The sequence below is a fragment of the Mytilus californianus genome, unplaced genomic scaffold (genome assembly GCF_021869535.1).
Source record: "Mytilus californianus isolate M0D057914Y unplaced genomic scaffold, xbMytCali1.0.p SCAF_5, whole genome shotgun sequence".
NCBI classification, from domain to species: Eukaryota; Metazoa; Mollusca; class Bivalvia; order Mytilida; family Mytilidae; genus Mytilus; species Mytilus californianus.
Genome location: NW_026262701.1, coordinates 34,921,140 through 34,935,838, shown reverse-complemented (window position 1 = coordinate 34,935,838; position 14,699 = coordinate 34,921,140). Strand labels below are relative to the sequence as shown.

Genomic DNA, 14,699 nt, shown 5'->3' with positions numbered 1-14,699 from the left:
ACGTGTACCACAATAATTCATATTTGCGTAATTTACAATAATTTACTGTAGTGCGGGGGAGTACACAAAATATCGTGTTGTTTTGCAAATGATTTTCATGTTAAACACATTACAAATCTAGTGCGATTGATAAAACTACCTACCAGATAGACCCCTAAAGTTGTGTAAACAAACAACACCCGAGTCACATCCCCTGACAAAAATAGCCCAAGGTAAGTAGGTTTGTCACAAATAAAACGAGGATAAATTCTTCTGTGATCAGAACTTAAGTTAGAACGTTCGGAGACAAGAAGGCTGTGAACACTGGTTTGATATGACCGTACAAAAGTGACAAAATACCAACTTAGAGGATCGAACTTTTTACAATATACTTTGTGGATTTAACTTAGTTTCCTTGTTATATAATCAACATGAAATTTTTTTTAATTTTTGGTAAGTACAACAATTATGAAATTCTAAATATATTTTGTTTTAGAAAGAATATCGTGAAATACACAATGCTGTGTTTTTTTTCAATAACGATCATATCAAATATATCTCAAATTTCTTTAAATTCCAAACAACGAATTTATATATTTGTCATAATAAGAGGTTACTTCGAATAATATATATGAATTCAGGCAAGACAAAAAAATCTGTTAGAATGACGATGCTTCAGTTGTAAATAGAACCAGACAGCCCGAAGCGCTTTTTAATTTTTATCTTCGTTATTAACACCGAGAGGGACAAAAAAGGAAGTAAAAACGTAATAGCAGAAAAACAAGAAATTTAAAGAACAGACATAATTATTTAAGGCTGTGTTAACCATTTCTATATAATAAGAATGGCAAAACTTAACTAAAATTCATCAGAATATAACTCAGTGCCTCAGCACATGTTCCGAAGTGTAATATCGACCATTTTTCACTCTGAGAAGTTTGGAGTAACTTCATCATACGCGATCAGAGCCATTCAATGTCATATTTAATGTGTTTCTGCAAAAAAAGCAATTAAAAAAAAAGAATTACAATCGACGCAAGATAATGGAGATAAGAGTTTCAGTAACATCAATCCACTGAAAAATTATTAATTCTAATTGACTTGCTTTATTCTTTTTCAGTTTGTCTTCCAACCTTTGTATACTCATGTAAGTATTCAAATAAATTCAAAATCATAATTTCCCAATCATCACATTTGTAGTTCTAGAGTTTACAGACATCATCAGGTACGCTTGTAAAAGTTTGAAAAGCTTTGAAACATTTAACCGTGCAGAAAGTCCAAATGGGCATTAAGAGACCAGACGACAAAAGTAAGGTGACAGGTCACTTAACCTTAAAATTCTTTATTTTTCCTTAATATCGAGGAATATCTATGTACTGTATCTTCTAATGAAATGCGTCATATACTTTAAACATAAGCGGCAAATATTAAACATTGAGAACGTCGACACAGAAACTGTTTATGAATCAAGATTATTTGAGAGCACATGTAGCAAACTCAGACTGGAATTTACATTTGTATTTGATTGAACATGAGTAGCTTATAAGCGCCAAAATATCAAACTTTAAGAATATCGACATAGAAACTGTGTACCATCCAGATCATTTGTGCGCACATGCAACTCAGACGAAAAGCATATGGTTAATAATAAAAACGAGAACTACTGACAGAACCACGTTTTGTATCATTAAAATTACAAGTGTCATTCATTGTTTTAATTTTGGTAAACCATAACTGAGGCAAACGCACATTTTCTTTCTTATGGCCCCGTCTCATTAAAGGTTGGTTTTAAACTTCTGAATTTTCTATATTTTAGTGAACTCAATTATATGTGACTTTCAAACAAAATCAATTTCCTGCCAGTCAGGAGAAGTTATACAAATTAGAAGTGTTAATTTTGGAAGAACATCAACGAGAGTGTGCAGAAGTCATCAATCAGTAAATTGCTATTCATCCGGAAGGGTAACCGGGAAAATAGCACAGGCGTGTAATAATAAGGATGTCTGTCAACTCACTGCGTCCACACAATTTCTTGGTGAAGATCCATGTCAGAATGTACCCAAATATTTAGATATCATATATGATTGTGATCCAGTCCCAACAACTACTACCACCACCACAACTACAACCACACCTGCTACTACAGTCAAACCGACAGTAAAACCACTTACGGGTAAGCACACCAACTATACTACAGTCAAACCACTTACAGGTAAGCACACCTACTATACTACAGTCAAATACCACTTACAGGTAAGCATACCTACTATACTACAGTCAAACTACTTACAGGTAAGACCAACCACTCATATACCTACAGCCAAAACAATAACAGGTAAGAACACAGCAAAGTTAATATTGTTTTTTGAAAAAAGGTGATGAATGAAAGAAATACCATATGGGAGTAGTGTTTCGGCATTTATAGGCACAAAAGATCCGTTGTTGGACATTTATTGGTAAAATACCATCAATTTTATCTTAACATACACATGTATGCATCTTTATTGTAAAAGAGAGGCGAAAGATACCCTAGGGATATTCAAACTCATAAGTAGAAAAAAAACAAACTGATAATTTAAGGGAAAAACGACGACAAGAAAAACAATAGTACACAAAACACAACATAGAAAACTAAAGACTGAGCAAACACTAACCCCACCAAAAACCGAGAGTGATCTCAGGTGCTCCGGAAGGTAAGAATATCCTGCTCCACATGTGGCACCCGTCGTAACTTTGATTTTTTTTAAAGGAAGGATACGGGGTAGATGAACACATGATGTGGAAATGTATCTACACAAGATAAAATTGTCATGAATAAACTATAAAGAAATAACAATATATGAAAGGAATATCCCAATTTAATGTTCTCCATCAAGTTTTTAACACACGTAGTTCCTGAAATGACGAACTAAAGACGCATAGTTTGCTTATTTAACTTTTAACAGCCTCATTATGAAAAAACTTAACAATTTGGAGTAATTAACAGGTCATCAAGTGTGTCACCAGTACCTTGTCTCCGGTCCGAAAGGAGTGACCAACACACAAATCCAGGCGTCCACATTCTTTACAAATGGATCCTCTAACAACTTTAGAGCTGATCGAGCACGATTACATACACCAACAATAGACTTTCAGAATGGTACAGTACTAGGAGGTGGATGGTCTGCAGCAATTAATGATAAAAATCAATTCATTCAGGTAATTCTAAGAAATTTGAATTTTTCATGACCAGCTTTCGAAAGTAAGGGGCGTACTGTTTTCCTATCTGTGACCATCCGTCCGTTCGTCCGTCCTGTATCAGGTTTAAAGTTTTGAATTAATATAGAAATAAGAAGATGTGGTATAATTGCCATCAGACAACTATCCACCAGAGACCAAATGACAAAGAAGTTAACAGCTATCGGTCTTCAAAAATGAGCAAAACCCATACCGCATAATCAGCTATTAAAGGCCCCGAAATGATAATTGCAAAAGAATTCAAACGATCAAATTAACGACCTGATTTATGTACAAAATCATGAACGAAAAACAAATATGATATACAGCTACAAACGACAAACACTGAATTACCAGCTCCTGACTTTGGACAGTCACAGACAGAATGATAAATTGAATGCATTTGCGTTATATTGTTGTACCAAAAATCTTGTCATATAGTGAAGTTGCTTTATCATTGTTGATGGACATAAGGTGAACACTAGATATGTATTTTTTATTTCATAAGGACCTATGTTCCTTTATTTATGTTTTTATTGCTTAATATGCCCCAAAACTGATACGGGAGTATTAAGTTTCATGATTTTGCATGTAGGTAGAACTAAACAAAGTGAGTACTATTCGAGGCGTAGTGACACAAGGACGAAATGTAGATATAGTCACCAAGTGTTGTCATGAGAGAGTGACGAAATTTGCTGTTTCATACAGTATTGATGGTGCAAAATATGAATTCATTAAAGACCCACAAGGGAATAAGCAGGTATGTAAACACATTTATTAGGAGAATAACACACATTTTTGTTTGTGAAAATTGACTGCAATAGACAATAACACTGTAAAATACATAGCAATAAAAAAAGAACTTATACGAAAAATATAATCAAACTTAGAAAACTAAACATTGATCACAATATTGTCAAATTCATTCATATTAAATATGAAGAGAATTTCATAACACATGCATTTATACTCCACTTTGTAGGAGTTTACGGGAAACTTAAAAGATGAGGAATCAGTAGTTACAAACATGTTAGGATGTCCAATCATTGCTCAGTACGTCAGAATCCATCCAATCAACTGGCTATCACATATCTCCATGCGTTTTGACCTAATTGGCTGTCCAACTGATTCAGGTATTGTATGCAATATATATATAAATTGAAAACAACGTTCAAACCTATGATTGCGTTGGATAAAAACCGCAATTTTTATGCAAAACAAATTTCTTGGTATATATATATATACTTGACTTGTGCTTGACTTGTATATATATATATATATATATATATATATACATATATGTTTGGTATTGAATTAATAATTAAGATCCATTTTTTACATCTGGTGATACGTTTATTTGGCAATCGCCAATGGCAGTCGGCAGGGTTTAAGAACATCAGTTGTACGACCTGTAAGTCAAATACTTTTTGTTAAAATATACTTTTTTTGGTCTTTTGGAAAATGTTGTTTCTGCTGTATTTAGACCCCTCTACCAAGAAATTTGTTTTGCATGCACACGTATAAAAATTGCGGTTTTTATCCAACGCAATCATAGGTTTGAACGTTGTTTTCAATTTAGACTTGTTTATATTTTTTTCATTTGGGCTTATATTATATTTTCCTTCGGGCTTATATGATCCGTTCATCCTATTACGACTCTTCAAAATTCAAGAGTTTATCCTAAATTGAGGTAAATTATATGGCCGTTTCGATTCCTAACATCACTGAAGAGACATTCATTGTCGAAATCCGGATATGGTGTACAAATTTTTGCACCTCATGTTTGCGGTATACCATCTTTTCCGCAAGTTTATTGTTTTCTGTTTGGTATCAAATTAATAATTAAAGAACCATAGTGAGCGCGCTCACATACCCCACGTCCCCACATTGTCATTGGAGAAATAAAATAAGTGTAAGAAAAAAAAATTGAATCATAATTTCCTGTCAATATGCACATCTACATAGCATATCCTTATTATCTACAAAGTTTCATGAAATTCTGCTGTGTGGTTTCAGAGGAGATGCGATGACAAACTGTTGCAGAAGTACATTGAAGCAAATAAGTTCAAAGGGGCGTAACTCCTAGAAAAAAAAAATGAATCGTAATTTCCTGTCGATATGCACATCTACATAGTATGTCCTTAATATCTACAAAGTTTCATGAAATTCTGTGGTGTGGTTTCAGAGGAGTTGCGATGACAAAAGGTTGCAGTAGTATATTGGGCAAATAAGTTCAAAGGGGCGTAACTCCTGGGAAAAAACTTGATTCGTAAATTGCTGTCGATATGCAGATTTACATAGTATGTCCTTATTATCTAAAAAGGTTTCATGAAATTCTGTTGTGTGGTTTGAGAGGAGTTGCAATGACAAGAAACAGGAATGACGGACTGACGGACAGACGGACGCACGGACGGAAAGACAGACGGACGGACGGGTCAAAAACATTATACCCTTCGCAAAACATTTGCGTGGGGTATAATTAAGATCCATTTTTTACATCTGGTAATACGTTTATTTGGCAATCGCCAATGACAGTCAGCAGGGTTTAAGAACATCAGTTGTTCGACCTGTTAGTCAAATGCGTTTTGTTAAAATATACTTTTTCACTTTTTGGTCTTTTGGAAAATTTTGTTTGTGCTGTACCCCTCTTCCAAGAAATTTGTTTTGCATGCACACGTATGAAAATTGCGGTTTTTATCCAACGCAATCATAGGTTAGAACGTTGTTTTCAATTTAGACTTGTATATATATATATACTGCTGTGATCCGATGGATAAATTTGTTGTAGAGTTGTCACTGGTTCAGACGTCCTTATAAATATAATTATTTCTGTGACTGTATCTTGCATTAATTTGTAAGATCCTTCACAATATATATTTCAGCTGATCTGTAACAATCCCATCTTCATGCCTTATATATCATGTACTGTATTACGACGCTAGACTAAAACTGACGATGAAAGGTAACACCCGGCCACCGAAAGCTTTATTTTTGAAGCCTAGGTGGTCGAGTGGTCTAGCGCGTCGGATACAGTGCAGGCGATTTGGTGTCACGATATCTCAGTAGCATGAGTTCGAATCCCGGCGAGGGAAGAACAAAACAGATCTAACATTGTTGGGTTGATGTTAAGACGAGTTCGTTTATATATATATATATATTTGAAGATTGTTATGTTGTTCCTAGATATTCAGTGCATAATTTGGTAAAGTGATATTAAAAATCATTTTTTTTTCTCTCAAAATAACACAAAGAGTTTTCGCTTGGGATTTTTATAATAGTTCTTTCTGCAATGTCTTTAAAATTAAAAAAAAAGAATAAAAGAATAAGATGTATTCATTTTTCTTACAGATCCACTAGGGAAATGTCCCACGGGTTGGGAGGGAAGACCTGGTACAGATGATTGCTACATAATCACATCTAAAAAGACAAAATCTTGGATGGAAGCAAGGCAAGACTGTCTAAACAATCAAGGAGACTTGCTTAAAATAGACAGTCAAGCCGAAAAGGTAATAAAATTGTTTAAATAATATTTATTCAGACGTATTGCAGTAATATATTGCACGTAGATAACACCGGTAAATAAACTCATCATAGATACCAGGATTAAAATTTTCTACGCCAGACGCCAGACGCATGTTTCGTCTACAAATGACTCATTGGTGACACTCACATAAAAAGTTAAAAAGGCCAAATATAGTTCGAAGTTGAAGAGCATTGAAGTCTCAAAATTCTTAAAAGTTTAGCCACATACAGCTAAAAGAGAGGCGAAAGATACATAAGTTTCTACCATTGACAAACAAATTCTTAACTAAATGCATCAAGTATTTTGCAACCATACACTGTATATGAAAAAAGTTCTAAGGATTAATCAAAAGTTCGACTCAAGTTTGTTGTAGAAAAATTATGTCGCATCCGTTCATGGCAAATGGTTAGATATGTAACTAGTAAACCATAGTGACGAATAGACGAAATGTTAAACCCTTGTTTGGTTGTAGGAATAACAGCGACCAAATGAAAGAAATCTAATGATGATTTCCTTCTGAAAAAAGATTAGAATTTAATTTATTATTTTCGGAGTAGTTCATGTGAGGTAAAAATACAGGTTTATGGACGATCAAAAACTCAAGCAACTAGAATTTATCACTACGGGAAATACCCCTGATCACGGCCTGTTCTTGAACTTGTTGAAGATTGTATGTAGATCGTGTTGATTTTGAATGGATAAGAATAAAATCCCCCCCCCCCCCCATGGAATTAAGGGTTGTCTGCTCTCTAATGATATGGTTATAGGTGACATAACAAATAATTTGATGACAAAAGCAAACGGATTCAAATCATTTGAAAGACCCTGTTCGTCAACCATTTTCGAACAATACAGTAATATTTCTTTTATTTTACCAATGTGCTCTAGTACATATGAATTGTATAAAAGATAAAAATATTAGATATTTGGGGTATACATATCTTCAATCTGGATATGATTATATGTAAGTCTTTAAGGAATATGAGCTATCAGAGACTGAATAACGTTTTACATGGATGATGGTGTGGATGGGGGTTTACAGAATAGAGAATAATGGGCAAAAATTATAAAGAATAGAGAAAAATGGACCAGAAAATAATGAAAAGAGAAGAATGAGGTGCTAAAATATAAAGAATAGAGAAAAATGACCTAAAAAAATAAAGAATACAGAAATGAAGGACCCCCATTCAGTCCCTCATGTATGCTTGACAATCATCACGCGCGGTTAGTCATAAACATAGATGTAAGATGGATTCAGCGATTTTGGACACTGAGAAATCTAAATAAAAACTTCTGCCAGACGTTGAGAGGCGAAGAAATTTAGATTTTCTGCTAACTATATTTTATTTCATAGTACTACACTGTACAAAAAATTGATATGTAAATCATAATTTCAAAACATATTACCATTTTGTAGAGTTGGCTGACGACGCGATTATCACAAATACAACATTCTAAATTTGCAAGCAACCAACTATATCAGGTATGGATCGGTTTGAACAATCGACCAAGAAAAGACTCCAGTAAATATGTATGGACAGATGGAACACCACATGATCTTTCTTTGTTGTAAGTGTTACGTTCATAGATTTCCCTAAGACAACTTTTCTAAAAGTTAACGAACATCTATTTCATGTTTCATTTTTTTAATGTTAGCTACATACCGCGTTGAAAATTGTGACAAAAGTATTTAAATAAAAAAAATAAAAATAGTTCATGATCTCCAACTTGAAAAAATTGACCTGTATGTTTTCCCGTTTTTCGAAATGTAATAATAAATCTGCCAGATTTATTTTATTACAATAATAAGAAAATACTATGCGATTATTGGAATGTAACCAAACCAGAATTTGTTTTTTAGACCATGGAAGAAGGGAAATCCAGACAATTATGCTGGTAGTGAACACTGCGGTGAATTTGTCAACTCCGAACTGAATGATGTCAATTGTTTTGCCCCTTTACCATATGTATGTGAGAAAAAGAAATGTAAGTTTCAAAGAGATAATAATAATTAGCAACAATCCAGATAATTTTACAAAAGTAATTCCTTTTAATTGACATTTCTATAGATATAGTGCAGATAAAATCTGACTTTCAATACTTTTTACAAATCAAATTTGTACATAAAAGGACAAGTTAATATGTCTACTTTTAATGGCAAAAAGTAAGATATACGTGCATTGCTTCGATAAAACTAATTTGACTCTGAAGTATTGTTTTTTTTTAATTTTCTACGAAAAACTCGTTGACATGTAAAATAACTGAGTAAAAAAAAAGATAAGGCATTCATGAAAAAAGAATTTGGTAATAAGGACATATATCCTTCAATGTTTTTATATGTAGACTGGACACCACCTGCGAACGCAATATACAGCAACAACAATAATAACAACAACAATAACAATATAAATGGTTCTGGTCATGGACTTGTTGGAGCTGGCTGTCCTACCCCTGGAGGGACAGGACCTGGCGGACCCGGAACCGGAACTGGTAGCGGAAATGGTGGTCTCATTACACCTCCATCAAATCTCATTCCAGCTACATTGAAACAAATTGTCCCAACTAAGAGTAAGTTGGCACATTTTCTAAAAAAAGAAAACAGTTTGAAAAAAACCAGTAATGTTACTTTTGGTTAAGTGTGCTTATAATTCTATAATTGAATCTGAATATATATTTTAGTTTAAAAATTGAAGCAAGTGAACTTTACTAACGTGACAAAAATATACTATGGATCAGAAAGAAAGAAAAAAAAGAAAGAAACCATAACTTCTTGAAAAGGGAAACATATTTTACTATAATATATTTAATTTTTGATTTTTGATTTCACCAAGCAATTGAATTGTAAATAATCTTTTTGTTGGTATTAACTATCAAGAATTTACCGATTTTCAAAAGTTAATTGTTTAATTTTAAGTTTTAATAGACGATTTTGATGAAGGCTGTACAGTATACGTTTTTGTCAATAATAAACATTAAACAAGTTTGATGATTAAATAAGGTATGTGCCTGTCTCAAGTCAGGAGACTGTAATTCAGTGGCTGTCGTTTGTTGCTGTTTAGCATATTTGTTTTCGTTATTGTTTTGTACATAAATCAGGCCTATAGATGATAACTTCTGTATTATTTGGTTTCTGATGGAGAGTTGTCTCATTGGCAATCTTCGGCAAGTGACAGGTGCGCTCGACTCAAATCTTAATTGACTAGGATTGTCAGTTTTCCTACCGAAGTTCGGTGGTTCTCTCCGGGCGCTCCGGCTTCCTCCACCAATAAAAACTGACCGCCACGATATAGCACAATAGTGTTGAAAGTGGCATTAAACACCAAATAATCAATCAATCAATCATTTGCAATCATACCACATCTTCTTATTTTTATGTTAAGTCTTAAGAAATGACCGATTTCCAAAAGTTAAATTGTTTAATTTTATGTTTTAAATACAAGGCTTTGGTCAGTCAGACAAGGATTTATCATGACCCATATTGAATGGGAAGTATTGAAAAAAGCGACATAACTTTACTTGTGTATCTGTCAAACGTATAATTCATTTAATATGACTGATAATTCTTTTTTTGTGTAAGAATTTGTAAAATTATGGGAAAATAAAAATTTAAACATAAGCGCTGTAGTAATATTTGTTGAATGATTGTTGGTTGCATAACATCCAATGGCAAATATTTCAGGCATATTCTGGACGATTGTCGATTTGCAGTAGAAATACAAGATTTCTTCTAAAACTAAAAAATAGATAAGTGACTTCGCGTATATAACAGCGACATAACACGTTTAATTTTTACACACACACACAGAGAGAAACAGATGTACATCGATCACTACAAGTATATCCAGTTTATGTATGGATAACTAGTTTATAATTACAACATGATGGTCATATATTTTGCAACACTTAACTGGTTTTTTTATTTCAGAACCAGGAGGTATGAATTTGCCGTGTCCAATTGGTGGTCAATGTTTAACAATAGGAAATAACTTTTTTACAAGTAAGTAGAGATTCCAACCATTTCAAAGTTGTTTTGGTTTTTCAAAAACATTGGTATGGTGTGGTGAAAAATGTTAATCTGTAATTTTCGATTCATTTGAAAACAGTTTTTATCGATTGATTTTCAAATAGTTTTTACTGTATTTATGTTTGCCACATATTCATACTCGTTTTTTTTCCAGACGGATGTGGAAATGGAACGGATACTTGCATGAACAAAGGATTAGGAGACCACCAGTCTTGCAAAGGGTGCCATTACTACCTTACGTGTGCTCCAAGTGGTGTGTTTACCAGACCATGTCCAGTACAACTGAAATTTGACGATAATTTAAAGGCATGTGTTGGTATTTCGTCAACTTGTAAAGGACCTTGAGCATATTCGATGTTTATCCGTTTGACTTTATTTCATATATTATATGTACTCATTGAATATTAATTTATTACCATTGTTTTGTTCCGATTTTTGATTTTCTTTATTTACGAAGATTTCATTAAAAAACTAAAAGAGTTATTAGATGTCTTCAGCAATATTTTTCAAAGGAATTCAATTCGTGAGTAATTTCCCTTTTCCGGAAGGGAAGAAGGTCTGTTTTAGTTTTTGACATGGATAGGCGTATTGCACTTACTTTTGTAACATCCTTTTTCAATCATACCATTTTTTTGTAACAATTGTTCTTGATCTCAAAAAATAAATCGGTAATTGGTATAAAGTTACACAGTGAGAAAAATACAAATCACCTTCCAATTAAAAAAACCAACTGGAATATTGTGTGGCATGATTCTCTCTTATCTTCCGGAAGGACGTTAAAAAGTCATGTTGGATCAAAGAAAAAAATGAAAATAGAATTTGATGCTTTCATCCAGCATTTAGAAATGAGAGCGAATTACCGAGAGCAGGAAAGTCTAATACAGTCATGTGACATGTCGTCCCACGAAATGTTACATTGTGAGATAGCACGTTAACATCCGTCATTATGTGAGTCCAGTGCAAAAAATAGTTCATTTTGATATAATTCTAACATTTTATAAACATGAATACAATTGAAATACTACTTGCTGGATGTTAAAAATACATCCACCCAACCAAAAAGAGACGAAACCAGATCTTACTATTTTAGTTTTGCATTTTTTTACTTAACGAATATGTAAAACAAATGAAGCAAAACTATATTTCAGACAGTTTATATACTGAAATGCAAAAACTATACCATGGGAGGCTGTCTATGATACGAGTTATCTCATAAATAACGTAAGCGACTCTGGTCAAGGTTTCTTTTAAGATGGAACATAAAAAATGGAAATACACAATAGATTACACGTGTTCCTAAGTATTTCAACATAATAATGCAAGACAAAAACTCCAATAAAAAAAAATGAACAACCAGACAAAACCCGCACTATTAAACATAACATTTGAAATTACCAATCCCTTCACTCTGACAACTGCATTTCTTAAATGTTTTATTGTTAACGATCTCGTCCCTAATATTTATCATTTACTGTTCAAAAACAAACGACGAACCAAATCTAAAATACTACACAGTTATACAATTTATCATAAAACAGCAGTATGTTTTTCTAACTTGAAAAAATAAAATATTATATGTGCTTGTATTTCCCATGGAGATTTTCTTGATCAAGTGTTACTACTTAGAAAGAAGCTATTGCATCAAGGGATACACATTGTAAAGTTGAAAACATCCTTTTGAATATTTTACGGACGTCATCATGATTTTGTTGTCTTACGAAATATATGTGTCACTGATGACCATGGATATGTTCACTTGTAACAGCAATCACGTCCTTTTGTCCTCGATTGTCGCATAACCGACTTATCGCCGTATTTTTACTTGCAATGAGTAATACGTAAAGTGCCACTGGTTGAGAAGGAACTGCTTACCGTTCCGGAGCACCAAAGTACACACAAGATTTAAAATAGGTTCGTGTAACTCAATCTTTAGTTTTCTGTGTAGTGTTCTGTGTAGTTTTCTGTGTAATGTTCTGTTATTGTTGTTTGTCTTTTCTTCGTTTCTTTCCTTTTTTCCGTGGTGTTGTCTGTTTTTATTGGACTTATGATTTTTGATTGACCCCTGGATATCTTCTTGGACCTGTAATACATATTTTTCTTGACGTCATTGACTATTCCGTTGCATGAACTTTTTCGCTTGATAAAATATGGAAAACAGGAAATAAATATACAGTTTAAACTGATAACTTTATGAGCCCGTCTATGTCGTCATCTTATGATATAAAATAAGGAGATGTTGAATGTTTGCCAATGAGACAACAATCAACCAGAGACCAAATGAAGGTAGATGTAAGCAACTGACGTAGATGTTAGCAACTTATCTGTTTTCAAATTGATAACTTACTCACCAGGAGTAATGTTTAAAAAGGAAACCAGAGAAAAATCCAAATAAAAAGACATTTTAAAAAGCTACAACATAACAAATGTTTCTTGGTTTGTCGTCATTTGCATGATAGTTTTCCATCTCTGGTTTTGAGTATATTAACTGAAATATTTATAATAACACAAGAACAACACCGAAAAAGCCTGCTTCTACTTCATGTACATGTTTAAGTGGCTATTTTTTTATAGGTGATGTATGTAGGTTTCATCGAAAGTAAAATACTTAACAACAGCTTATGTTGGTAATATCAAATGTATTGTACTCCGATGTCAACAGCTGTCCTCGTCTGAGGGACGACAGCTTTGCCAATACCTCAGTCAATTAGTGTATGATATATAGTAGGTGTTAGGTTTCGTAACCACTAGACCGAAACAAAAATACTCTGACTTGATCTTTATCCTATAATTAGTAGTTTTATACAATTTTTTTTTTATTTTTTAAACCTCAAATAGATCACTGACAAATTGTTAACACTCTGGGATTATAGCTCGTAATCAAAAATATTCTAATCACTTACATTTTTATTCTGTTAATGATGGACAATAAGTAGGTAATAACTGAAAACTTGTCTTCAATAAATAATGATACGACACCATCTTTTTGTACTTATTTGTGATTTCTGGTTTCAAACTTTCTTTCGGTGTCGTATGATAGCTTATTTTACACTGATTCCTAAAATATATGGTTTCTATGGATTAAGGTTCGAAATAAGGGGGCTCATTTGCTACTTACGGTTTTAAAAAGTCAGAATAAAATAAAAAAGGTTTTCCACTGAAAGTTGGAGAGACCTAATAAGTTAATATATGACATATTACGGAACTTGTATACCAACTTGATGACAGAGGAAAAACTGCAACAAAGTTGCAATTCTATTGTGGTAGGTGAATATTCATTTGAAATCGGGACACATCAACGAAAATATTGATTAGTTCATTGAATCGAAATGCAATAGAAGAAATATCGCCACCAAGTAATTCTACGCAATTATAATAAATAAGTTATAATCACCGATCCAAAAAATTATTCTCATGCAAGTGAAAGGTCCATGTTACGTATAAAAATTAAAACTTTAAAAAATTGATTGAATGATTAAGTTGGTATTTGAAAATTTAATACCTTGACCAACAATGAAAAATAAAAAAAAAAAATATAGAAAAAAACAATCACTTGTCTTAATGTCAAAGGAGTGTATGCATTGAGCATTGTGTTCATAATTTGATATACATCTCGTTTATTATCAAATGCGTTATTAAGCAATTATTTTTGTATACATATTTGAAGACACATTTCATATCAAAGTATATTGGTGCTCACGTCAACATCTTTCATGAGATATCTAAATGGTTTCAAATTATATCTTTGGTCAGACTTTTACCTTTATCTGTAGATGTGTTCTGATGAAAAGAAATTCCAAAAGTAGACTGTTTTACTCTTCAGCATTGTAAATATGAAGCTTTTCAAATCCTAAAGCAAACGAAAACAAAACTATATCAATATCACACAAACTTTATTGAATATTTATTTGATATTTAAGAATATTTAGAAAATCTAAAACGGAGGCCTTATTATAACTT

General features: G+C 32.8%; 1 protein-coding gene across 1 annotated transcript; it reads left to right on the top strand.

Annotated features, from left to right (window-relative positions):
- The first annotated feature begins 263 nt into the window (after window positions 1–263).
- Window positions 264–11,225, top strand: LOC127701449 (uncharacterized). The gene is made up of 12 exons (XM_052205312.1): window positions 264–432; window positions 1,100–1,126; window positions 1,796–2,152; window positions 2,966–3,177; window positions 3,791–3,955; window positions 4,178–4,328; window positions 6,544–6,701; window positions 8,136–8,287; window positions 8,580–8,704; window positions 9,062–9,286; window positions 10,644–10,715; window positions 10,897–11,225. The coding sequence occupies exons 1-12, from the start codon at window positions 411–413 to the stop codon at window positions 11,085–11,087; spliced, it is 1,857 nt and encodes a 618-aa protein (XP_052061272.1). The 5' UTR covers window positions 264–410; the 3' UTR covers window positions 11,088–11,225.
- The last annotated feature ends 3,474 nt before the right edge of the window (window positions 11,226–14,699 follow it).

What these genes read in the sequence shown, in the direction of transcription:
- LOC127701449 (XM_052205312.1), top strand. Translation starts at nt 411, where the DNA reads ATGAAATTTTTTTTAATTTTTG. An exon ending in GACAGTAAAACCACTTACGG is followed by an intron (nt 2,153 to 2,965) that starts GTAAGCACACCA and finishes AGTAATTAACAG; the next exon opens with GTCATCAAGTGTGTCACCAG. An exon ending in ACCCACAAGGGAATAAGCAG is followed by an intron (nt 3,956 to 4,177) that starts GTATGTAAACAC and finishes TCCACTTTGTAG; the next exon opens with GAGTTTACGGGAAACTTAAA.